Below are 25969 nucleotides of genomic sequence, written 5' to 3' on the forward strand. Positions count from 1 at the left end.
TTTCTATATGAAAGGCAAAACCATAGAACTTTCAAAAGAAAACAGAATTATTTTTCTGACCTAGAAAAGAGTGTGCTGGATGCAGAAACACTAACCTTGAAAGAAAAGATTGAGAAATTTGACATTAAATTTAAGAATTTTGGTTACTAAAGGATACCTTTAAAAAAAGTGAAAAGAGCGGGCTTCCCTGGTGGCGCAGTGGTTGAGAGTCCACCTGCCAATGCAGGGGACACGGGTTCGTGCCCTGGTCCGGGAAGATCCCACATGCCGCAGAGACATGCCATGGAGCAACTAAGCCCATGAGCCACAACTACTGAGCCTGCGCGCCTAGAGCCTGTGTTCCGCAACAAGAGAAGCCACTGCAATGAGAAGCCCGTGCACCACAACGAAGAGTAGCCCCCACTCGCTGCAACTAGAGAAAGCCCGTGTGCAGCAACGAAGACCCAACACAGCCAAAAAAAAAAAAGAGACCATGAGTTATCATTTTATCCTCACCAGTTCGGACGAAATTAAGAACTTTTAATGATCCCTAGGGCTGAAAAGGATGTGGTCAATAGGAACTCTTATACTGCAGGAAGGAGTGCAAATTCATACAACCACTTCGAAAAACAATTCAGCATTATCCTGTAAAGTATCCTAAAGAAACTCCTGTACAGGTGCATCCAGAGAGGTGTATGAAAAATTCCATTGTGATCCTGTTGGTAATAGAAAAATAACTGGAAGCAATGCCAGATCCATCCACAGGAAAATGGAGAGATTATAGAATATTCACATGATATATATACAACCATGAAATATGAACAAGCAGCAGCTATGTGCAGCAACTCTGATGAACCTCAGAAACAAAACATTGTTTAAAAAGTGAGTCCTGGGGGCTTCCCTAGTGGCGCAGTGGTTGAGAGTCCGCCTGCCGATGCAGGGGACACGGGTTCGTGCCCCGGACCGGGAAGATCCCACATGCTGCGGAGCAGCTGGGCCCGTGAGCCATGGCCACTGAGCCTGCGTGTCCGGAGCCTGTGCTCTGCAATGGGAGAGGCCACAACAGTGAGAGGCCCGCGTACCGCAAGAAAAAAAAAAAAAGTGAGTCCTGAAAGTCTCACAGTATAAAACTATTTTTAAATTTTTTTTGACCATGCCACTCAGCTTGTGGGATCTCAGTTCCCCAATGAGGGATTGAACCCGGGGCCCCAGCTGTGAAAGCGCCGAGTCCTTATCACTGGACCACCAGAGAATTCCCTAAAACTATTTTTTATAAGGCTCAAACACATACAAAACTAAACATTCTCGTCAGAAATCTTTATGTATATGAGAAAACTGTGAAGGGGAAAAAATAATAAATGTGAAATTCAAGATAACAGTTATGTCTGAGGAGGCTGTAAAGAGGTGGGTTCAAGAAGGCATAGGTGAGAGAAGAGATATGGGGACACATGTATATGTAAAACTTATTCACTCTGTTATAAAGCAGAAATTAACACACTACTGTAAAGCAATTATACTCCAATAAAGATGTTTAAAAAAAAAAAGGCATAGGTATGTGACAAGGTGTTAGGAATATTCCAGCTCTTACATTGAGTGGTTTCAGATGTCAGTTTTCTTACATGTCACAATTTATATATAGGTTAAGTATTTTATGTGTAAAATATTATTTACCTCTTCAAATATAATAAACAAAGGGGGAGATTATGTGAATTGTGCATTCTAGTCCATGCCCCACAAAAAACCTTCCTCTAAATTTGGTGCTCCAAGGAGACACATCATGTTTCTCCTTCACAGACCCCACCTTGTGAAAGTCAGGCCTCAAAGATCCCTGACCTTTGGTGTTCTGACTGTTGCCGACTTTTCCACCTCCATCTCCTGTCACTCGCCCAACCGGTCTTTGAGTGACAAAGTGCCTCCGCGCCATCAGCACACGCTGTTCCTGCAGACTGGAAGCATCCCTATCTCTTGCTCGCTGGCTGATGAGGGCTCAAACATTGCCTCCAGGAGCCTTCCCAGAGGCTGCAAGGGTTTGGCACTCTCTCTTCATCATTTCCACAGTGCCTGTTCAGGCCTCTCTTTGCACACTTATTAGACGCAGGTAACTGCTCATTTACAGGCTGGCCCTTCAGATTATACACATGGGGAAGGAGCTGGAGAGATAACAGGTGATACAGCAAAAAAGGCCAGAGGCCAGTACTGTTTTCTGTTCCCCTCTGTGGCCCCACTGCCTAGCACAGGTGGCTCTCAGCAAAGTTTTTCCTAAGGAAGGATTGTCAGGGGTGGAGATGGGTGGAAGGGGAATGGTCACACTCAAAGCTACTGCTGTTTGAAGCAAAAAAGAAAAAAAGTTGCCAAGCTTTATTTAGGTTGCAGTGGTCACAGACAACGCATCTAACTCTATATCCCACCCACCCTACTCGGCCCCCTGCACAGGCTCAGCTCCCTTTTCCCTCCAGTCTCACTTCTTGTCCTCCTCCTTCTTGTCCTTCTTGCCATCCTTGGTGGCCTGGGAAGCCAGGGAGCCCATGGCATTTCGAATGGCCTCATTGTTGGGATCCACACCTGGAAGGTTCTCCAGGACACTCTGAAGGAACTCGGGGTCCTGCATCACATCATAATCATCCTCCTCCTGAAAAAGGGCTGTGTCAGCTCCGGGCAGCGGGGGTAGGCTGGCCGGGGAGCAAGCAAGTGTAGGAGATGGGAGCGCACCTGACTGGGGGTGGAGGGCACCTCTGGCCAAGGACAGGAAGGAGGATTTGGGAAGATACCCAGCGCCTATACACAGTATGAACTCAAACATTTATTTTCGTTTAGTTTTTCGGCCCCACTGGCGTGGCTTGCGAGACCTTAGTTCCCCGACCAGGGATCAAACCCAGGCCCCTGGCAGTGAAAGTGCAAAGTCCTAACCACTGGACCACCAGAGAATTCCCCCAAACATTTATTACTGACCGATTAGAGGAGAAGCCTGAGAACTCTGCTTTCTGAGCTCAAAGGATAAAAACAGATGCCATCACCTTTAGGTTTCCTGCTGTCAGACACCCACTCTCCCCACTTTCTTTTTCCTGGACCCTTTCTTCACCCTCCTGGGAAGATGATAGCACTGAGAATTGTCCAGACTGCTCCCACCAGCAAGGAAGGAAAATTACAAAATACTAGGACACCTCTCCAACTCTGGCCACTAGCATTCTTGCCTTAGCAAGGTTGACATACAAGGAATGTATATCCATGTGTTTCTTTCCTTCTGCTCCTGCAAGAGCTCATCTATGAAACCCCAAGAGAGGAATAGTCCCAGGCCTAGTGGGCTGAGGATCTGAACACAAGGGGATTTTAAGCCTGATGGGGCAGGGAGTTATTGCTGGCCCTTACCTTGGCGGGCTCAGATGTGTCCATGGCTGAACTGGCATCAATGTCAGCTGATTCTGCCTGGCCAAATTCTGAGGAAAAGAGGTCAGTCCGTTCAGTTTCATGTCCTCACCCAATGTCTCCGCCTCAGCACAACCACCCAGGTTCTGGCTCACCTGCGCCCTGGAGGGACATCTGCATGGCATAGGCAATCTGCTCTTCCTCGGTCATACTACTTAGGTCGGGGAGCCCCGTGCGGCCAAACTCCTGCTGGCTGATGGTCATCTTCAGCAGGGCATCGTCCGAGTCTGGGAAAAGGGAGAGAGCGGCGGGGTGGAACCATGCCATATTCCACAAAGACCCACCCCCAAGCCCACGCGTTCCCACACTGCCAGACCCCCCACCCCCATCTACATCAGGCCTCCACTGAGCACCCCGCAGTCCCGGGACTTCAGATTCCACCTCTTTCACCTTCAGTCCCAGTCGTAGCAATTCCGGCCTCAGCAGCAGAGGCGGCAGCTGCCCGCCGCGCCTCCTCCTCCTGCCGCTGCCGCTGCTCTTCCATAGAAACACGAAGGGCCTGGCCAAGGGCAAGGGAAGTCAGACATCCAGCCCTGGGCACCAGGGAAGGCAGCTGGGGAAGGCAGCTGAGGGGTGGGAACAGACCGTAAAGGGGGAGCTTCTGGTTTATACACGTGGGGAAGGGGCTGGAGAGAGAACAGGTGATATAGCAAAAAAGGACGGACTTGGGAGAAACCTGGGGTTTAACGGGCAGAAGTGAACAAGAGAGAATCTGACATTGGTATCCCTAGAGATCAGACAGAACTGTGGGGAAGAGGGACCAAGAGGGGGTCTGGGAAAACGAGCAAGGGTATTAGGACTGTCTAGCCCTAGAGAAGCTATGTGCCGTGTGGACCAGTAGAGGAGGACAAGGAAGGTCCCCTGAGGTCAACGTTTGCTCACCAAGGCCAGCTCAGGATCAGCACTGGGATCCACTCCAAATTCAAAGTCACTGGCACCAAGACCCAGCATGGCACCGCCTTCCCCAGCCAGAATTGGAGAACTGATGAGGGCATCAGCCAAGCTGGGCCCAGGAGGCACTGTCACCAGATGAGAACCGGTTCCATCTTTGCCATTCAGTGTGTTTACAAAGGCGGTCAGCTTTTCTGTGTTCACCTCCTGGGGAGGGAAGAACATAGGAGGCTCTCCTTCTCGCCCTGCCCCCCATTCTCTGCCATGTCAGCTCCTGTCTGTAGCTACTCTCCCACATGCAGACACTCCTCTGGGTAAGGACTGTTCTCTGTTTACAACCACAGCAGTCAATGCCCCCCGAATGGTCCTTACTCACCTCTTCCCCAAAATTGATAATGTCAACATTTACTTTCTCCTTCTTGAGGCGTTTAGCCAGTTTCACCAGCTGGGAAGAAGGGGAGAGAAATAAGGAAATCTATTCCATACCATGATGGGAGATGACACACCTCACAAAAGCATACAGGAATTGGTACACCTCTCCAAGGTCCCCCAACAGAAACACTGAATTCTGCACATCCTCCTTTCCCCAAAGTGATGAACCCAATGCCTCTCTGGCTCTCCTAAGGGCCAAAAGACCCCATTCCCAAACATGTGGTGCCCAAATTCCCCAGTTATCACTTGGACTCACATCCTTCTCATTGTCCTCCACGGGGCTTCCCACAAAGGCAATGATTCGCATCTTGTGATTCTTGCCCTGTCGGTGCTTCAGGGCCAGCTTGAAAAGGAAGAGGAAGTTCCTGGAGTCAGCCAGAGGAATCACCCAGCTCTTTCCTGTTACTCTGCTCTTTTTCTATGGCTTCTGTGTACCTCGAGCCTACCATCATGCTCACACCAGGTCTAAACCCCCTCCTACACCCTTCCCTTCTTGCTGTGCCTCTCCGTGGATAAGGAAGAGGGGTTAATTCTCAATTCTAGGGATGTTTCCCTTCATGATCTTCACCGATCCTGGGATTCATCCCATCATATCCTTTCTACTCCTTTCTCTAGGTCACTTCTCCTCCCTCGCGCTGGTTCTAGCTCAAGAGTCCAGGGGAAAAATGAACAAGGGTGGAGGCAGAAGCCCAGAGCAAGGAGGAACCACCAAAGGGATCCAACAGGACTCACATGGGCCACGCGGATGCCAGTGCAGAAGGTGATCTTGCCTTTGGGTTGGACAGTGTGGAGCTTAGACAGGATGCGGCCGGTGTCAGGGGTGAGTGTGGTCAGCACTTCACAGTCACTGGGATGTGGAGAAAGCACCTTCTGTGATTTCAGGTCAGGACAAGTGCCTCCAAACTGTGTTTGACTAATCTTTTCTTTGGGGACCTTGATAATAACTGTAATCTCTATTTTTCTTAATCAAATATCTAGTGTTTAGCGAGTGGATCTTATAAGTTCTCATCACAAGGAAAAAAATTTGTTAACTACGTGAGACATGGGTATTAATTAAACTTACTGTGGTGATCATTTTGCAACATACACATTTATCAAATCATTATCTTGTACACCTTAAACTTCATGTCAATTACATCTCAATAAAACTAGAGAAAAACATCTAGTGTTTAGACATGAAACACAGAAAATAAGAAGTGGTTGATTTTGTGAGAAACTTGCCCTCTTCCTCCCAATACTTCCCCCAACCTCTCTCATGTCATCTTGCTCTCGGAGCCCTGGGAATCCTCTACAATATCTGGATGCGCCTTCTTATCTCTCCTACCCTCTCCATTTCTAGACCCATTTTCTAGCTAATAACATGTATATCGGGATGGGTGGTCACTCATTTGAGGATTATCAGTTCCTAAAACAAATCACTTTTGGGGTAATAGGCTGTGTGATATACGCCCTGGGGCTCTGACCCAAAACTGCTTTTTACTGCCTTTAAAATACACTGTGGGAACTTCCTTGGCGGTCCAGTGGTTAAGACTCCACACTTCCACTAGAAGGGGCAGGGGCTTGATCCCTGGTCAGGGAACTAAGATCCCACATGCCGCACAGTGCATCCAGAAAAAAGAAAAAATACACTGTGAAATTTTACCCCAGGAGATTTAGCTTCATAACTGTATTAAATTCAGGTTAATATTAAAAACAAGTTGCTGTTTATATTTATACTGAACAGTGAAGAAGGTAGTCTAGGAAGTTCTCATGGAAGCCTCATGGAATCTACAAAAGGGTAGCAACCTGGGCACCACAGTGGGTCACATATAGAAAACACCCCCGCCTCCCCCAAACCCCTCCTGCTCTGCCCCACGTACTTGGCCAGTGTGATGAGGCCCACGTTGTTCTCAGGGTTACTACGGGTCTTGGAGTGACAGACTATGTTGACGGCATCCTGCTGGGCCTGTAGCCGGGTGGGTAGGAAGTCCCCGTTCCGCATATACTCGCTGTTGTCCACGCTGTCAGATTAGGGTGAAGGAGGAGAAAGAAGACACACCGCAGGATCTGAGACATCCTCTCCAGTTCCAGGGACCCCCACCTCCTTCAACAACTCTCCCGTGAGGGGCACTGTGGTGTATGGCAGCGGCTCTCAGTCTTTGCGGAAGAGAGAATCACCTGCAACCTTTTTTCTTTTTCTTTTCTCTTTATGCAGATGACCAAGCCTTCTTCTAGACTTACTGCCTCAAAATAACCAAAGGAGGAAAAACTTTTTAAGTCTCCACAAGTGATAATGTAAGTACCCAAGGCTGCGAGCTACTAATGTACCACAACCACCTTCTTATGAGGTGCATTAAGCGTTATTAATCATGGTTATGGAGGAACATGTTGTCTGCTACTAAAATAGGAGTATTCCAAAGGTAGGCAATGAAGAGGGCAACTTAAAAATATTTGTAAAATACTTGTAAAATAATACACACTTGGCAGCACTGAGTGCAGGAAGGCACAATGTAATTATCTGGTTAAATGTTTAACAGCTTTGGCAGCTGGACTGAACTGCAAAAATGAGGTTTCAAGGCTTCCCTGGTGGCGCAGTGGTTGAGAGTCCACCTGCCGATGCAGGGGACACGGGTTTGTGCCCCGGTCCGGGAAGATCCCACATGCCGCAGAGCGGCTGGGCCCGTGAGCCATGGCCGCTGAGCCTGCGTGTCCGGAGCCTGTGCTCCGCAGCGGGAGAGGCCACAACAGTGAGAGGCCCGCGTACCGCAAAAAAAAAATAATAATAATAAAATAAAAGTGACGAAGAGAGGTAATTAAGAAGCTACTGGAAGACAAGTAGAAAGGGAGGGAAGGGCAGTGTTCAGGCACAGGCTCAAATCTCCACTCTGCTACTTACTAGTTCTGTGATCCTGAGGAAGCTACTTAATTTCTCTAAGATCCAGTTACCTCATCTGAAAAATGGGTTTTATTATACCTACACTCACAGGGTTGCTGAGGATTAAATGCATGGAAAGCACTTAGCACAGTGCCTAACAGTAAGCATGAAACACAGATTAGTTCTTATAGTGGAAATTCAATCTATATAAAGGAGGTCAAGGGCAGACTCTACTGACCATGCATTACATTCTTTTTTCCCTGATACACCGTTTCCAATTACTTTCCCAGCAGGGAAGTAACTGCCTTTCTAGCTTCAAATACAGCAGGTGAGTCCAAATATAAAAACAATGGAAGCTTTGAGGATCAGCCAGATGGAATAGCTAAGTATAAAGACTGTGGGGGGCTTCCCTGGTGGTGCAGTGGTTAAGAATCTGCCTGCCAATACAGGGGACATGGGTTCGAGCCCTGGTCTGGGAAGATCCCACATGCCGCGGAGCAACTAAGCCCGTGAGCCACAACTACTGAGCCTGCGCGTCTGGAACCTGTGCTCCGCAACGGGAGAGGCCGCGACAGTGAGAGGCCCGCGCACTGCAATGAAGAGTGGCCCCCCCGCTCGCCACAACTGGAGAAAGCCCTTGCACAGAAACGAAGACCCAACACAAACAAAAATAAATAAATAAAATAAAATAAAAAATAAAGACTGTGGGCAAGACCAGCAGATGGATGAGGGCTGGAAGGAAGGTGTCAGAGGAAGGGGGGCCTGAGAGGGAGGGAGAACTCACAGTGCAGAACATGGCGGTAGTTCTCACACTGTCATGCGTGCATCAGAACCACTTGGAGGGTGATGGTGGTGCTGGCACTGTTAAAAACACAGATGCCTTCACAACTATGTATGCATCTCCAAAAAGTGTACTGTTTAGTTTTCCCAATGTTCAACTTTATATGAATGTAATAATATATGTATTTCCTGTGACTACTTTTGTGCAATGGTGTGTTATTTTTCCCAACAAAAATTCATATCAGGGCTTCCCTGGTGGCGCAGTGGTTCAGAGTCCACCTGCTGATGGAGGGGACATGGGTTCGTGCCCCGGTCTGGGAAGTTCCCACATGCCATGGAGCGGCTGGGCCCATGAGCCATGGCTGCTGAGCCTACGCGTCTGGAGCCTGTGCTCCGCAACGGGAGAGGCCACAAGAGTGAGAGGCCCACGTACTGCAAAAAAAAAAAAAAAAATTCATATCAAAAAGGGCTTATGATATTATTCAGCTATTCCATAAAGCCTTCATTTAAAAAAAAGAATAAAGAATGCTTAACATTAAAAGGGCCCAAAAAGTGAGAGGCCCACGACCCGCAAAAAAAAAAAAAAAATTCATATCAAAAAGGGCTTATGATATTATTCAGCTATTCCATAAAGCCTTCATTTAAAAAAAAGAATACAGAATGCCTAAACTTCCGTGGCTGGGTGTCTGATTCAGAAGATTGAGAGTAGAGTCAAATACACACCATTTTTAAATAAGCTCCTCCAGTGAACTCTGATGCACAGCAAAGCATGAGAAAAGGAGTGACTCTCACCGTTATTCTAAGGCCGGGCTAGTACAATAGACCACCAATACGTCTCTCTGGACCTAATCTTTCCTCCTATACGTCAAGCCAGATCAATATTCTTACATTCCATTTTGTATACAGCTGTGCCTCGACCAACCTCAGAACTTTTTCGGTAGTCCTATACTGAAGGGTACAGGACGGAACTCAACCTCCCCAGCCTGACATTTGTGGCCTTCTACCTGGTTGTATCTACCTTTCTCTAAAAAAAGGAACTACCTTAAACCAACAACCTAATAATAAAGTCATACTAGTCTATTTCCTACTTCCTAAACATGCCTTGATAATTTACACTTCAGCAGCTTTCTTTATGCCCTTCTCCCTACTCGTAATGGCCTCTCCTTAACATTTGTCTAAGTCCCTTCAAGGCCCTTCTTAAATTCTTTCTTGAGGACTCAAGTACCATGGCAACTAATAGATGTACAGTGCTGTACAGTTTACAGACCACCACGACCTACATTTTGCCTACTTGTGCTACAAGTAGATGTTACTATTATAGTCCCATTTTATAGATAAAGTGAGAGATTTACTACATTCTCAAGAACATGCAGCTGGTAAGTACTAAAAACACAGGTTTTTGGATTCCAAATCCTGTCCTCTTTCTACTCTTAACATGCTCTCTCCCACAGGCTGCCATATTTAGCAAACGAAAATATAGGACTCCCAGTTAAATTTGAATTTCAGATGAACAACAACTTTTTAGTATAAGTATGCCCCACACGATATTTGTGACACACTTATAGCCACTTTTTGATATTAAAAACTATTGTTTATGTGAAATTCAAATTTAACTGGGCATCCAACATGTTATCTGGCAACGCTATCCTCCCGGCAAAAAGAAAACTCCTAGGTGTCTGTTCCATGCAATTGGAGATTTGTGTGTTTGTGTACTATTCTGTTTTCATTCTATGCTCACACTTAGAAGAAACTCTTGAAACCTTGCAAAAGTTTGGTCCTCAGCTTCTAATCTGACTCCCAATAGCTACTCAGCCATGTCTGAGACTGATGAAGAGAGCTAGCTCACTGGATAAGAGCCTCTGCGTCAGATAATCCTGGGTTTAAACCTTGGCTTCACCATTTAATTAGCTGTGTGACTTTGTATAAGTCATTTAAAATTGCCGAGACTTGGTATCCTCATCTGCAAAAGGGAGGGATGTTTACCTTGAAGTACTGCGAGGTTTAAGGCAGATAAAGTAAATTAAATGTCTGACACTTAGAAAGCAAGCTATAAAGAGTACTTCTGAAGATGATACAGGGAAAGGCAATGGAGTTAGAGACGAGTGAATGGGGCGGGGAAGGGATTTATCACCTCTCTTTCTAACATCCATCATTCTGCGAAGAAGAGAGAAGGGCAGAAGACTATCACGATGAGTCCGAGAAGGAGGACTCTGGCTAAAGACAGGCCTGAGCTGGGCTAGAGAAGACGAAGCTGGAACAGAGAAAGGCAGCAGGGCCGATCAATGACTGTCCGCGGATTGAGGGTTAAGGGGAGTACCCCGGGCCTGTCCTCCGGGAACTACCTCCGGGATGACTCAGGGAGTCGATGGGGCTCCTTCCCTCCCGGCCCAAGGCCTCATCTCGCCCATCAGGCGCGCTCACCCACCCGAGGTCCGCCCGGCCTCCGAGCTACACGCGCCCCCGACCCAGTCCCGCTCCCCACGGGGGCCCGAGGTAGCTCCTCACCAAACCATAGTGCTTTCCAACACCATCTTGCCGCCTTCCTGCCTCCCCGACCGGTTCTCCTGGACCACCTAACAACAACTCCTCCAATTGGCCCAGCGCTCATCACCAATCACTGATCTCAGCTCCGCCAGTTGGTTCCGCCTCCATCCTCCACGTTGCGTTCTGGGAGTTGTAGGCGCCGCCAAAATAAAAGAGACGTTTGGGGCGGGTGGGTGTTGGGGGAAAGGCGAGATAACGTGAAAAAGAGGGTCCCACCTCCACCTGCCCTGCCGTTCAGGTTTTCTGGTGGGGTTCCCTGCCGACAGGATCTAAGAGAAGCTGTGGAGGAACCTTTGAAAGTTCTGTGGCTATGTCTGTTCCAGCGTCAGCATTTTTAAAAAGCGGTGGGATGACTAGTGACTTTCCAGCTCACTCTGTTCCCCATGGCACTTTGTTCATCAAACTACTAAGCCCTTATGCCCCTGAATTGCATTTGCTTGTGTATCTATCTTTCCCACTGCAGTAAGGCAGGAAAGGTGGCAATCTCTGCTATCCCTGAGTGCACTACATAGCCTGACACATGGTAGGAATGCAGAAAAAGTTTGACGAATCAGTAATTTTAACTAATCTCCCAAAGAATGGGAGACAACCTAGTCAACCGTTTTGGTTTCTTTATCAAGAATTACATTAAAAAATGCCTTGGCTGGGAATTTCCTGCAGTGGTTAGGACTCTGCGCTTCCACTGCAGCGGGCACAGGTTCCATCCCTGGTCAGGGAAGTAAGATCCCACATGCCACCGCGCGGCCAAAAATAAAATAAACAAATAAATGCCTTGGCCTACCTTCCCCTACACACACACACACACACCCCAAAGTAAAACCGGAAATTCCAGGTCTCTATCTTGAAGGAAGTGGGGAAAGGAGAGGGGGACCAAGGCATGACTACAGAGATGGTAGATAGTAGATGGAGATGGCAAGTGTGTTGTAGATATTACCTAAATGTTGGTAAAGTTTTAACGGATATGTTCAAAAGTTATTGGTAACCATCACAGCTGGTAGGAGTTAAATCTCTGTATCACTAGAGAAAAAAAAAAAAACCAAAACCTGTCACTGTAACCATAGACAGGATAGTAGACAGCAAAGGGAAGAAAAATAAAAAAGCACAGAAAAATAATTAGTGACAAGTTCAAACATAAACAAAATATTTTAAAAACAAGACAAGAATTACATTTTTTTGAAAAGGAGCTACACGATGTAGAGAACTTGGAAGGGAACATAATAAAGTCTGCCCTTGTGGAGCTTGTATTCTATGGGGAAGGTAGATAATAAACCAATAAGTAAACATATTGTCAAATGATAAAACTAGGATGGATGTGTTTTCTTTTTTATATAAACAGAATATTAGGGAAGACTTACAGTTGAAAAGAGACCTGAAGGATACCTGGGGGAAAGAGAAAGTGCAAGTGCCCTGAGGCAAGAGTGTACTTAAGACCATGAAGGCTGGAGTAGAGGGAGAGAGAGAGAAGAAATGAGGCCAGAGAGGCAAAGGGAGTGGAAAGGTTGAATCATGTACAATCGCAAAGATTATTTTAAGGACTCTGAGATAGGAGCTGTTGGAAATTTTCAGAAGAGGATCACTCTGGCTGCTGCATTGAGAACAGACTGTGGGGGGAAAAGAACAGGATATAGACCAGTTAGCAGACTACTTCAGTGATCAGATATGCTGGTGGCTTATTGTAGGGTGGTAACAAGACGTGAAAATAGTGACATATGGATGGATTTTGATTATGTCATACGATACAAAACTTAGAAAATTTGCCAGTGGATTTGTTGGAGGATGTAAGAAACGGGAGTGTTAAGGAAAACACTAGAGTTGATTCTAAGCAACTACAAGAATGGAGGCACTATTTCTGAAGATGGGCTAGGAGGGGCAGGAACCAGAAATTTAGCTTTGGACACATTAGATTTAAGATGCCTATTAGACACCTAAATGGAGATGTCAAGTAAGTGGGTAGATATATGAGTTTGCAGTTCAGAAAAACGATCTGGGCTGGAGATAGAAATCTGGAAGTTTTTAGCTAATCATGAGGTGACAGGGGTGTTTGACAAATTATACAGGGCCTTTAAAACTTTAAAACATTACCTAGGGAGTGAATGTAGACTAAAAGAAGGGGGCCTATGGTTGAGCCCTGGACATTTCAACATTTAGAGGTTAGAGAGGAAAGGAGGAACCAGAAAAGAGGATGGAGATGGAGCAGTGTAGCACCTTGGTAAGGACAACCGGGAGAAAACACATAGTATCCCAGAAGCTAAATGAAGAAAAGTATTTCAAAGAGCAATAAACTGTCAGATGCTGCTGACATGTCAAGTAAGATGAGGACATATATTTAGCAACACTGAGGTCATCAGCGACCTTAATAAAAGATGTTTCAGTTGGGTGGTCAGGGTAAAAACTTGGAGTGAGTACAAGAGAGATTGGGGTCAAAAAAACCTATCTGTAAAAATTCACTTCGGGACTTCCCTGGTGGTCCAGTGGTTAGGACTCTGCACTTTCACTGCCGAGGGCACGGGTTCGATCCCTGGTCAGGGAAATAAGATCCCACAAGCCGCACAGCGCAGCCAAAAAAAATTCATTTGTAAGACAATTGGCTAACATTGACCACTGCCCGGGTATTATTAAGGAATTATCAATTTTTAAAGGCATGATAATGTTGTTATATTTAAAAAGAGCCCTCATCTCTTGAGTTATATATATTGAGGTATTTATGCATGAACGGATATGATGTCTGCGATTTAACTTAATCCTTTGGAGGTGCAGAGAGAAAGGAGGGGTGGGGTAGAAAGTATACATAAAACAGATTGGCCTTATTTGTGTTGACAATTATTGAAGCTGGGTGATGCATACATGTCAGTTTCCTATACTCTGCTTTTGGTTTGGAAATTTCCATAATAAAATCTTTTGTAAAAAAAAGGAGAAATTAGAAATAACTCATGCTTTTTAATGAACTTTTAAGAAGTAATTTTACAGGAGATGATATTGAACTCTTTGTCTTTGAAAAACTAAAGAATGAACAGCTTTTTTTTTTTCTTTAAAAACAACACGCCCCTTTATTTTTCTTGGCTGTGCCATGCAGCTTGCAATATCTTAGTTCCCCAAAAAGGGATCAAACCCGGGCCCCCTGCAGTGGAAGCGCAGAGTCTTAAACCTGGACCACCAGGGAATTCCCAGGAATGAAGAGGATAATCTGAAATCTATTTTAACTGGCTAATCTTTGTTTAAAGATTGAATGAGACTCCAACTGCGGTAAATAACTTTCAGAATAGCTGAGATTGACATGCTTAAGAGTAAAACATTAGACCAGGATTTCCAGCTTTATAATCCTATGGTTTTGATTTCCCTCATTTTTGCAACGGGCCCTACCTGCATCTGAATACAGATGGCAGGGTACAGCTGCAGAATAAGTGGTAGCTGCTACCCACCACTAGAGGGACCCTCTGACCATCTAGTGCACCCACTCAGCAGCTGCCTGAGTATGTTGAAGGGTGACGAGGTATGCAAAAGCTTTTAAGTTTCATTAGGTCCCATTGGTTTTTTGTTTTTATTTCCATTTCTCTAGGTGGTGGGTCAAAAGGATCTTGCTGTGATTTATGTCATAGTGTTCTGCCTATGTTTTCCTCTAAGAGTTTTATAGTGTCTGGCCTTACATTTAGGTCTTTAATCCATTTTGAGTTTGCTTTTGTGTATGGTGTTAGGGAGTGTTCTAATTTCATTCTTTTACATGTAGCTGTCCAGTTTTCCCAGCACCACCTACTAAAGAGGCTGTCTTTGCTCCATTGTATATTCTTGCCTCCTTTATCAAAAACAAGGTGACCATATGTGCGTGGGTTTATCTCTGGGCTTTCTATCCTGTTCCATTGATCTATATTTCTGTTTTTGTGCCAGTACCATACTGTCTTAATTACTGTAGCTTTGTAGTATAGTCTGAAGTCAGGGAGCCTGATTCCTCCAGCTCCGTTTTTGTTTCTCAAGATTGCTTTGGTTATTCAGGGTCAGTTTTTGCACAGCAAAGGAAAACATAAACAAGAGGAAAAGACAACCCTCAGAATGGGAGAAAATATTTGCAAATGAAGCAACTGACAAAGGATTAATCTCCAAAATTTATGAATAGCTCATGCAGCTCAATATAAAAAAAACAAACAACCCAATCCAAAAATGGGCAGAAGACCTAAATAGACATTTCTCCAAAGAAGATATCTATATTACCAACAAACACATGAAAGGATGCTCAACATCACTAATCATTAGAGAAATGCAAATCAAAACTACAATGAGGTATCACCTCACACCAGTCAGAATGGCCATCATTAAAAAATCTAGAAACAATAAATGCTGGAGAGGGTGTGGATAAAAGGGACCCCGCTTGCACAGTTGGTGGGAATGTAAATTGATACAGCCACTATGAAGAACAGTATGGAGGTTCCTTAAAAATCTAAAAATAGAACTACCATACAACCCAGCAATCCCACTACTGAGAAAGCCATAATTCAAAAAGAGTCATGTACCACAATGTTCACTGCGGCTCTATTTACAATAGCCAGGACATGGAAGCTACCTAAGTGTCCATCAACAGATGAATGGATAAAGATGTTGCACATATATACAATGGAATATTACTCAGCCATAAAAAGAAACAAAATTGAGTTATTTGTAGTGAGATGGATGGACCTAGAGTCTGTCATACAGAGTGAAGTCAGAAAGAGAAAAACAAATACTGTATGCTAACACATATATATGGAATCTAAAAAAAAAAATGGTTATGAAGAACCTAGGGGCAGGACAGGAATAAAGACGCAGACTTACTAGAGAATGGACCTGAGGACAGTGGGAGGGGGCAGGGTAAGCTGGGACAAAGTGAGAGAGTGGCATGGACATATACACACTACCAAATGTAAAATCGATAGCTAGTGGGAAGCAGTCGCATAGCACAGGGAGATCACCTCGGTGCTTTGTGACCACCTAGAGGTGTGCGATAGGGAGGGTGGGAGGGAGGGAGATGCAAGAAGAAAGAGATATGGGGATATATGTATATGTATAGCTGATTCACTTTGTTATAAAGCAGAAACTAACACGCCATTGTATAGCAATTATACTCCAATAAAGATTTTTGTTTTTAAAAAGAGTGATGAGGTAAGGGTGGCAGAAAGATCATTTTTTCCCTACCACATGTTCAGATTCAATTCCTTTTTGGGAAGAAGTCTTCTCCTTACGCAGCCTAAAGGAGAGCTGAGCCTGTGGCTTAAACTCAAATTCAAAACTTTGAGAATACCCAATTCCTCCTTTATTCCAATTACTTGTTCTATCATAAAGTTGTTTTCCTTTTTATTACCATCACAATTCTCTCCCTTCCTCTCCAGTTGATACCACCCACCATCATCCTAGACGCACATCACCTCACACCTAAATTATTACAATCTAAACTGTCTGCTTTTTCTATCCACTGTGATAGAACTTTGTCAACAGATTAGTTTCAGAATTTTGTTTTGATCATGTCCCACTTAGGGACAAAAAACGTTCTATCCTTCCCCATTGCCTACAGTTTAAAATAAAAATCCCTCAGCTTTTATCAGTCAGGTTTCCAGTGTTGCCTCCACCTATACTTATTCCAATATTCTCACTCAGGTCTCCCTCCACCATTGCTTTCACCATGATCTCTTCCTTGTTCTCTAAAACAGATCATTCTCATACCTCTAGGCCCTTGTGCTCAAGTGAAACTTTCCCCAACACTTCAGGCCCACAATAACCTCTCATCTTCTTTGACCTTTATATGCTGTATCACTCTTTCAGAGAACTGAAATCCTTAACTGTATCACATCTAACATGTTGTTTTTGTGTGCACGTATGTGTGTGCTCCTCCTGGACACTATAAACCCTTGAAGGTCAATTACTTCTTTTGACCTTCAACTGCCCAGTGCATTCATGGCTCTTGCTCATTAGCTGCTGCATAAATATTTGTAGAATGACCTTAACAAGGTAGGGAATAGTGGTGTGGAAAGGAACATTTTTTAGTTTGTTTCTCTCCAAATCTCCCCCACCGCCTTAGAACATCCCTTTTTGTCTAGTTTCCCATTCCAGTAAAATAGTCTAAGCTCAACCTCACAGAAGAGAAAAACACATAGCTGAGGAAAGCAGTCTCTATGCTTTTCCAGGAGTGACAGACACCCTGGGGCCAGGTCAAGGGAAGGAAAGGCAGAGAATCCTAGGGCCAACCAATCTCAAGCTTGCTTATCCCACTGTCCCTCTCCTTTCCTCCTAAACCTGAGTAGAATTTTGAGCTATGGGTCCCCAAATCCCTAGGCAACAGACCCACATTAATTCCCTTCCTATTCATTCACAGCTTTTCCTTGTCAAGTGTAAGTTGTTAAGAGGGAGGAGGTGACCAGTAGGTAATGAATGAAGACATTTCTCTCAGTTAGACTCTGAGTTAGACTGAAACTGGAGTGAGGAAAACTGGAAAGGATGCATTTGTTCAGGGTAACATGAACAAAACTGAGCCTGAGGTAGGAGGGTGGAGCAGATGGTATACGAAAAAGAACCAGGAAGAAGCAAGAAGTCTAAATAAATGATGAAAGTTTAATACATTAAAACCAGGTATTTATCACTTTTATATTGTATTTGCCATTTCTGAACAATACAAAGTAGAGGCAAATAGTGACACTTCATAAAAATGTTGATTCCCCATTCCCTTCCCTAAGACCCAGCCTCCCTCAAATATTCCCTCCCACCCCCTACAGAACTCTGTCCTGAATAAAACACTTAAATACATCATAAATAGTAAATTATGAAAAAAAAATAGCAAGAATTGTTTCTTTTCTTCTTGTAAAAAAGAACATGGCAGCAAAGACAGGCAGCCAGAAACTGGCTGGGGGTGTCTAATATAGACAGTTACTCGGGGTATGAGCTAACCTACTATCAAGGAAGGGTGGGATGGAGAGGGGACAGGATGGGGATTCAACAATCTGCCTGAGATGCCAGGCCCTCTTCTTCCCCTGACAGGGGGAGGAGGATCAGATGGAGAACATGGGGAGGAGAGGGATTACACAGCCTGTTTCCACGTTCTCTGCATGAAGAGAGGTGGCAGGGCATGTGGCACAGCAATGACCTCACTAAGGCAAGAATCTGCTGGCTCTCCATGAGTTTAAGAGAATATGCTCTAGCCTCACAGTTATGGACTACCTGTTAAACAGACACAGGTGTTCCCTTCTCCATCTCAGCTCCATGAACAGCAGAACGCTGTTGGAAAAGGTGGTAAGAGCAAGGAAGAAATCTCCTTTGGAGAAGAATCTAAAATTCATTTGATAAGTCTTCATATTTAGAAAAACAAGCAGAATACATTTCAAATTGCAAAACAGTAATAATCATTATGGCCTGGCCGTGAGTAGGGTCCTGCCTAGGAAGGGTTCTGACCTTTTAGCCCTATGACTGCCCCACTGTTTAACAAAAGGGGTAAAGATTACCCCATGTCCCACTCTCTCCATTCCTTCAGCTTTCAGAAATTCATTAAGAGAGGAGGAGTTAAAGAGGAGCTGCTCCTGGCAGAGCAGCTTCTGTTTCTCAAACACCAGGGCTCTTCTGAGGGAACCCTATGAATATGCATCTCTCCAATACTTACGGAGTTTTGATCTGAAACTGTCTGGCTTGAAATTGTGTGCTATTTTTCTTTTCCTTTTTTAAGGAACCAAAAGAAGAAGGCTGGGAGGTGGTTAAACACCCTTACCCCCCAAAACACCTTTACAAAGATTACAGGGGGACGGGCTTCCCTGGTGGCGCAGTGGTTGGGAGTCCGCCTGCTGATGCGCGGGATGCAGGTTTGTGCCTTGCTCCGGGAGGATCCCGCATGCCGCGGAGCGGCTGGGCCCGTGAGCCATGGCCGCTGAGCCTGCGCGTCCGGAGCCTGTGCTCTGCAACAGGAGAGGCCACAGCAGTAAGAGGCCTGCATACCGCAAAAAAAAAAAAAAAAAAAAAAAAAAAAAAAGTACAGGGGTCTTCTTCCACAGAAAAAGAGCTAAGGTTGGGATAATGTACCAGCCAGTCTGTCCTGAGGAAATTAAGAGTCCAGCTCCTGGTGAAAGGTAGATGAGGGGGAAGAAAACCACCAAGTCCAGCAACCCCACTTCCAACAGGAAGAATGGGGGTTTGAAAACAATTCAGTTGTGGAAGGAAGGCTGGCTAGTAGAAAACCTGTGCCACCCAGCTCAGGAGTAGAGAGGATGCTGCTGTCCTCAACTGTCCGAGGCACTAATGCCCATTCATGAGGAAGGGGAAGTAGAAGAGGTTCTTCTTCAGGGAGGAGACGGAGAGCTCCCTTAGCCTCCATTACACTTTTTTTGATGACCAAGTAAAAGAAAACTCAGCATTGCTGGGTCAAGGGCTGACATCTTGGGATCACAGAGATGGTAGAATCTTGCTCCAGGTCTTCTGAGGATTTTTGTTCACTGAAAAGGGAAAGGGTTTAAAGTTAAGGATGTGCAGTATGAGATGAGGCAGGAAAGGAATTCAAGTTTCCTTCTAGTTCAGTCTCAGCTTCCAAGTACAAGGTATCAGAAAAAAAAATTTTTTTAAGTAAGATTTAGGGGGGCACCCAGTCCCCCTAACCCTGTCAATTATGTTGCTGCTCCACTCCATCAGTGATGCTCTTTATACCCTTCCAAAGCATCCACCTCCCCTACATCCCAGACACTTACATGGATGAACTCTGACTCTGGAACTTCATGCTTTTCCAAGAGGGTTGAGCTAACAGGAGGGGGGAAAAAATGGAGGCAGAAAGAAGAATTAGTAAATAAATGAGAAAAGGGACTCTCAGGTCAAATCTCATACTACTTCTCCATTTCATTGGGAATCAATTTAGGATTCAAAAAGAAGGGGCTAAGAAGCTACCAGATTTGGAAGCACATTGTTTTAATTAACTATTTACTTTTTTGTCTTGACTTCTATAAAATATTTCCTAACACCCTGCTCTACCTTCTTCAATCCCCAGGTGTGGCAGGCACCCAATGAACACTGCCGTCTGATAGTCATGCCATCGTGTAATTTTCTCCTCTTGAGTGTGGGCTGAACTTAGTGACTTTCTTCTAGTGAACAGAATGCACCACAGGAGATGTAAAGTCAATTCTGAGATTAGGCTACAAAAAGACTATAGCTTCCTCTTGGGTACATGCTCTCTCACTTGTTTGCTCTGAGGAAGCTAGCTGCCATGCAGTGAGCTGCCTTATGGAAAGGACCATGTGACAAGGAACTGAGGGAACTGGCCAAGAGCCAACAAAGAACTGAGCCCTTAGCCCAATAGCCTACAAGAAACTGAATCCTGCCAACAACCACATAGATAAGCTTGGAAGCTGATCCTCCCCTGGGCGAGCCTTCAGATGAGACCACACTGCTGGCTACTAGCTTCACTGTAACCTCCTGAGAGACTTTAAGCCAAAGGCACCCAGCTAAGCTACACCCAGATTCTTAAGCTACATTATATCTGAGATAATAATGTTTGTTGTTTTTAGCTGCTAAAATTTGGGGTGATTTGTTACACAATAGATAATATATATTTTTGTACCTGGAAGTGAAGTACTGCTGTAATAAAAATCTAAAATGTGGAAGTGGCTCTGGAAGAGGGAACTGGGTTTGAGGACAGTTTTAGTGAAAGTTTAAAAGTGCGCTGAGTATACTGTAGAATTCTGGACTTTAAGGGGATTGCCAGTAAGGGCTTAAAGTGAAAAAATCTTATTAAAAATTGAAGGAAAGGGGATCTTTGCAATGTAGTGGAACAAAGTTTATCAACAATGTCATCTACAGTTATGTGAAAAGTAGAATACGTGCCTCATGAACTGGGTGATCTGGCTAAGGAGATTTCTAAACCAAGTGCTGAAGGTGCCACCTGGTTTCTTCTTAATGCTTATAGTTAAAATATGAGAGAAGAAAAGTAAGTTCAGGGGAGGACTATTAAACAAAAGGAAGCCAAGACTTGATGGTTTTGAAAATTCTGAGCCTCTCCAGATAGCAAATAACGCTAAAATTAAGAAATGGATAAAATCTAAGGCACTGCCAGGAAAATGTGGTCTACAGATGAAGCCAAGGGTATGACTGTAAAATATCTGTTAAGAACTCAAAGTACTATTCAGTCATACAAAAGGTGATTCAAAAGATTAAGGGTATGTCTCTCAGATCCTCTCAACTTAACAGGATCTCTAAGAAGCATAGAGCTTATCAAGAAGGTATTTGTGGCTTCTAATAGCGTGAATCCCAATGAGATTCATAGGAGGCCCACAAAATCTTTGAGGGTATTATAGTAGCAGAAACACTGTCCTGCTTGGACTGAAAGGGACAGAAATAGTACACAATGAAAAGAGACCACTGGATCCCCAAAATTCTGGCAAGAAGCAGGCTGAGAAAATTACTCAGCTGCAAACACATTGTAGTTTTCATGAAAAAGGAAGACTCAGAAGGCAAAACCAAGAGTCCAAAAGGTAGAGCCAAGAGCCATGAATTATTCTCATGCTTTGAGACCTGATAAAAGAAACTCCAACATTTGCTGGGGTTTAGACTAGCTATGGATCAGACTCCTCTGTGCCTCCCGTTCTCCCTTTTTTATACAGGAATGTGTGAAGAGATTACCTATTGTTTGTCTCATCACTGTATGCTGGGTGTGTGGGGAGAAGACAGCCTGTCTCTTTAGTTTCACAGTCCACAGTGATCGTTGCTTCCTGATACACTCTTAGGTAATTCATTCCTCAAGTGTGGGCTAGATTAAATGACTAGAATGCAGAATAGGAGACTTGGTTATGAAAGACTGTGGCTTCTGCTTAGGTGCATGCACTGTCACTTGCTCATGCTAAGGGAAGCGAGCTGCCATGTTCTTAGTTGTCCTATGGAGGGGCTCATGTGGCAAAGAACTGAGGGAGGCCCACAGAAAACAGCCAGCAAGAAACTAAGACCCTCAGTCCAGCAACTCACCAGAAACTGAATCCTGTCAAAAACCACATAAATGAGCTTAGAAGTGAAGCCTCTCAGTTGAGCCTTCAGATGAGCCTAGCCCTGGACAAAGAGCTTCACTATCATGAAAGACCTTGAGCCAGAGGACCCAGTTAAGCTGCACCCAGATTTCTAACTCACAGAAACTATGATATATGTTTGTTATTTTAAGTCACTAAGTTCTGGGGTAATATATTATGATGTAATAAGATGATTAACACACCAAAAACAAAAAATTAAATCACAATCTTTACACTGGATCCTTTTGAAAGGTTAACTGTTCACTGTCTTCAGTGCCTGGGAATCTTTCCAGCCTTAAATCCTAAGCTAAGAATTCTCACTTAACTCACCGGGAGATGAAGCATTAGTTGGGGTATTTTGATTGAATACCAGGAAAGTCTGTACATAAAGACTTCCCACCACCCCCTAAAAATGCAGAGATGTTGATACACTTTTCCAAATCACTAAAGATGAGCTCTTAGGAAGATGAACATGCAAAAATCTAGTGAAGAGCAAAAGACAAACAATAGTCTCTGGAAAAAACAGAATTATGGAGGTTCTCAAGGACCTGAAGAGAGAGATGAGAAGATTACATGGAGAAAGGGGCCAAGGAACCAACCTTGTAGTTAGCATTTGCAAAGTCTCTCCAACTACAGGTGAGAAATAGGGGTCAGGAATAGTCGAGACCTCACTGATTTTCTCTAAAGGTGGAGTCTGAGGTAAAACATCAGGACGACCGAAGTGGACGCCTGGAAAAAAGAAAGGGGAAGAAAATCAATAAATAAAAAAGAAGAGAAAAGGGGGTGGGGAAAATATAGGAAAAAATATGTAGCAACTTGGATTTTCATGGACAGGAACAGGGAGTAGAGGTCCTAAGCAGACAAGGACTCAGAAGGAAGGGAGGGAGTGCCCCCATCACACGGGGACCCCAACCCTGGCGCTGACCTGGCTCCACTTCCGCCTTTGTTGTCACTTGTGCCTTGTGTTCCCCAGAGACCGATGGCTGGTAAGTTACGCAGGAGTTGCCGCTGGGGCCTGCTCGCCGAGAGAAAGATGAGCCAGACCGAAACTTTTTGGAAGGAGAGGGCTTCACTTCAAAAGGGAAAGAGAGAGCCTACTTAGCACCCACCTCAGAAACCATCACCAAGACATAGATACAACTTGCTAGCGTCCCCAACACAAACCCAAAGTTGTTCCTCTGCAAAGCAGGAAAAGGGGTTAATGTCAACAAAGATGGGCTCTATGAACTACTCTTCAGAGGAGGGGGCATCTCAGTCCACTTCACTTTGGAAAAGAAGCAGAGAACCTAGAGGAAAGGAGACACATATCTCTCCCCTCCTACAAGCAACCTCAATGGCTTTGCTTCCGCCTGATGACATGTCTCCTATTCTGTAATTCCTTTGTTCTTTAATAGTATCCTTCAGTTAAACCAGACAAAGATGACCTTTTCACTCTATATCCCTGTAGCACTTACACACACAGCACGATGGTGATACTTTACACTTGTTTATATATCACTTTGAAAAGACTTTGAAAGGATTTTTCCATGTTTCTTAAGACTGTTTGGCATGCCTAAGTCCGCTCTGCCTCACCGAGGGACAACTGATGCCTATGATGAGGAGACAGAGATGGGAAGGAGGAGCTGGAATCTGCCAGTGGCAGCAGCGTGAAAGGTTTGGAAAGAAGAACATTGGCACTTCCCAACCAAGAAAGTTGAGGGAAGAGACTAAGAACACCTGCTAAGCAGAAATGAGTAAGTGATTCTCCAACCTTATGATCCTAATCTAAGAACTTCCTGGCCTTGGGGATATGGTAATATTCTTGCCTATCTCTGTCCATAAAAGTCCAGCTTCGCCTATCTCAGCCTGTGGCATGGGTCCTACACCCACAACTAAACATTTTTACAACCCCACCAATTTCTCAGAAATGCCCCTCCCCTCAATGACACATGTAGGGATTGCCAGGGGGAAAGCAGCAACTTGGAAACAACTGAGACAGACAAAGTGACTGACATAAGGATGGGCAGCAGCTCTCACGGGATGTGGGTAGAGTAGGAGAAGCCTCTGGCTTTGGCAGTTCCCTGACAGAGGTGTCCTGCCCCCCATCTCTTGAAGTAAGGGAGCCATTGGAGGGTCATCTGGCAGAAGCCACTTACAGAGGATCTTCTTGAACACTGTAGTGCACATGAAGCGTTGGAACCGTTCGGCGTAGAAGCTTGGGCGATGCACTGATACGGTGTCCTGCAGAGCAAAAGAGATGGCTGCAGAGTTAGAGAGGAGGAGGCCCAGCAAGAGGATCTCTGGTCCAAGGGCCATTTTTCCCTAGGATGAGAGCCTAGCAGAAGGGTAGAACCCACAAATGAAATAAGGTAAGAGGAAATTGAGGGGGCAAATCAAAAGTGAGAGAGGCAGAAAGAGGAGAGCCTCTAGCTGACTGCTACTCACCCCATCATGTACCAGAGCTTTCCAAGAGTGCTCCAACTTCTTAACAAACCTGACAAGAAAAATGTATATCATGCATTCAACATTAAACGAATGACCTTATAGCTTTCTACTTTACAGAGTTAAAAGAGCAATCACAGTAGCAAAGAGAGAGACCGGGAAAGCACCCCCACTATTATGCTGGCTTTCCAAAGAACAGACAGGGTAGTGCTTATTCCACATGGAGATCGAAGCTGTTTCTAGATAAGTCGATTATTGCCCCCCTCAGAAAGGGGTAGTTAATATGTCCCGGCAAGTCAGGGACAAGAATATTTATTGTAAAAGGGGAGCTGGAGGGACAGATGGGTAAACCTGGAAGGGGGTCAAGTACTGTCCAGTCCTCATTAGTACCTGAAACCTTACAGGAGCAAAACTGGGGTCTAACATTTCCAGCTCTTCCTTCACTACCACACCACTGCCTGAATTCCACAGGCTAATGCTTTTCACAGAACACAGTGATCCTCTTGTTTTTCCTCCATGGAAAGGAGGGATGTGTTTCCAGCTGTATCCTAATGTGGAGTATGACTCATCTCACAGGTCTTCCACAAAAAGCCAGAGAGATGGCGTTTCTACCCTGGTGCTTCTAAGGACTGACTCAGCTTTCCACAGAGGTGTATGCTATGTTTGGGGAGATGGTGGGATAAGGAAGCCAACAGACAGGCATAATCAGGAAATAAAAAACCATCTGAAACCCAAGGAAGCAAGCAGCCAGACTGCAACTTACTCTTCTTGCTTCAGGAAGAATTTGGTGACACCCATCTAAAAAAGCGATGTGAGTAAATCCACATCCACTCTACCCCTAGGATCTATATGCTCCTCACCTGTAAGACTGAAGAATGTCAATGATCCCAATATAAAGCAGCAGCCTTTCCCCTTTACTATTCCGGGCCGGGATGCCACCCATACTGGGGAAGACAAGAGGGAAAGAGTAAGAAAATCTTTTGTCTAGCAGGCAGAGGCTTCTGCTAACCTCAAATCAGATCAGGACATGTAACTGAGACCTAAGCATAGTTAGAAGTCCCATCTTCCATAAGCTGGGGAAGAGCGAGAGACTTCGCCCAGCCCCACCCACTTTGGCTTATGTACTGTAACCTCTTTCTCTCCAAATCTCACCTGCCTGCCTCTCCCACCCCAAATCCACGGAAGAGAATCTAAAAATCACCCCTACTCAGCAATTTTAGGAATACTCTCCCAATTAACTCTAAACTTTCTTAGTACTCTACTTTTTTTTTTTTTTTTGGCTGCACTGCAAGCCTTGTGGGATCTTAGTTCCCTGATCAGGGATCGAACCAGGGCTCTCAGCAGTGAAAGCACAGAGTCCTAACCACTGGACCGCCCAGGAATTCCTCCCCAGTACTTTCATATTTTAATTTATGCCCACTGAGACACTCTTCTGGAGAGTCATGGTAAAGAATACTTTAAAATGAAACCACTTAAAAGACATTTGATACTTTAGTAACTACACTTCCTTGATCCATGATGGTAACAAAGACACCTTCCATAAAGAAGTCTATAATAAATTGTTTTTGATGAAGTTCTAATATAATTTGCAGGCGTGCATCTAAGACTCTGAGCGAACATTTTTTAAAAAGTCTTGAAAAAAAAAAAAAAAAAAAAAAAAAAAAAT

The 25969-nt window shown here is 44.7% G+C and overlaps 2 protein-coding genes across 7 annotated transcripts in view; both read right to left on the minus strand.

Moving 5' to 3' along the window:
* Positions 1–1230: 1230 nt before the first annotated feature.
* Positions 1231–10998, minus strand: PSMD4 (proteasome 26S subunit ubiquitin receptor, non-ATPase 4). 3 transcript variants are annotated; one of them, XM_024762847.1, is made up of 11 exons: positions 10865–10910; positions 10491–10610; positions 6585–6725; positions 5458–5572; positions 4982–5068; positions 4670–4738; positions 4285–4500; positions 3784–3901; positions 3498–3629; positions 3346–3413; positions 1231–2608 (listed from the first exon to the last, which is right to left on the minus strand). In XM_024762847.1, exons 3-11 carry the CDS (start codon positions 6704–6706, stop codon positions 2438–2440), a joined length of 1098 nt encoding a protein of 365 aa, XP_024618615.1. In that variant the 5' UTR covers positions 6707–6725; positions 10491–10610; positions 10865–10910; the 3' UTR covers positions 1231–2437. The 3 variants fall into 3 exon arrangements, with proteins under 3 accessions (XP_024618615.1, XP_024618613.1, XP_024618614.1); XM_024762845.1 differs by lacking the exon at positions 10491–10610 and having other exon boundaries at positions 1233–2608; positions 10865–10998; XM_024762846.1 differs by lacking the exon at positions 10491–10610 and having other exon boundaries at positions 2320–2608; positions 3793–3901; positions 10865–10998.
* Positions 10999–18837: 7839 nt separating this feature from the next.
* The window catches only part of PIP5K1A (phosphatidylinositol-4-phosphate 5-kinase type 1 alpha), a 37513-nt gene continuing 30381 nt past the window's right edge, over positions 18838–25969 (minus strand). For 2 of the 4 annotated variants that reach the window (XM_024762842.1, XM_024762844.1), the window contains 7 exons: positions 25164–25247; positions 24307–24355; positions 24018–24102; positions 22808–22954; positions 22482–22611; positions 19585–19633; positions 18838–19335 (listed from right to left, as the gene is read on the minus strand). In XM_024762842.1, the coding sequence (XP_024618610.1) occupies positions 19333–19335; positions 19585–19633; positions 22482–22611; positions 22808–22954; positions 24018–24102; positions 24307–24355; positions 25164–25247 (547 nt within the window). In that variant the 3' untranslated portion in view covers positions 18838–19332. Of the gene's footprint in view, positions 19336–19584; positions 19634–22481; positions 22612–22807; positions 22955–24017; positions 24103–24306; positions 24356–25163; positions 25248–25969 lie in introns of those variants that run through there. The other 2 variants (XR_003005675.1, XM_024762843.1) reach the window with 2 other exon arrangements.

This window comes from Neophocaena asiaeorientalis, unplaced genomic scaffold, assembly GCF_003031525.2.
Source record: "Neophocaena asiaeorientalis asiaeorientalis breed wild unplaced genomic scaffold, Neophocaena_asiaeorientalis_V1.1 scaffold167, whole genome shotgun sequence".
Lineage (NCBI taxonomy): Eukaryota > Metazoa > Chordata > Mammalia > Artiodactyla > Phocoenidae > Neophocaena > Neophocaena asiaeorientalis.

Excerpts from the sequence above, each read along its gene's own strand:
- PSMD4 (XM_024762845.1), bottom strand. The coding sequence starts at position 10,890 with ATGGTGTTGGAAAGCACTATGGTTTG. Across the intron at positions 3,630-3,783 it reads TGGGACTGAAGGTGAAAGAG|ACTCGGACGATGCCCTGCTG; the intron begins GTGGAATCTGAA and ends CCCTTTTCCCAG. Across the intron at positions 3,414-3,497 it reads GATGTCCCTCCAGGGCGCAG|AATTTGGCCAGGCAGAATCA; the intron begins GTGAGCCAGAAC and ends TCTTTTCCTCAG.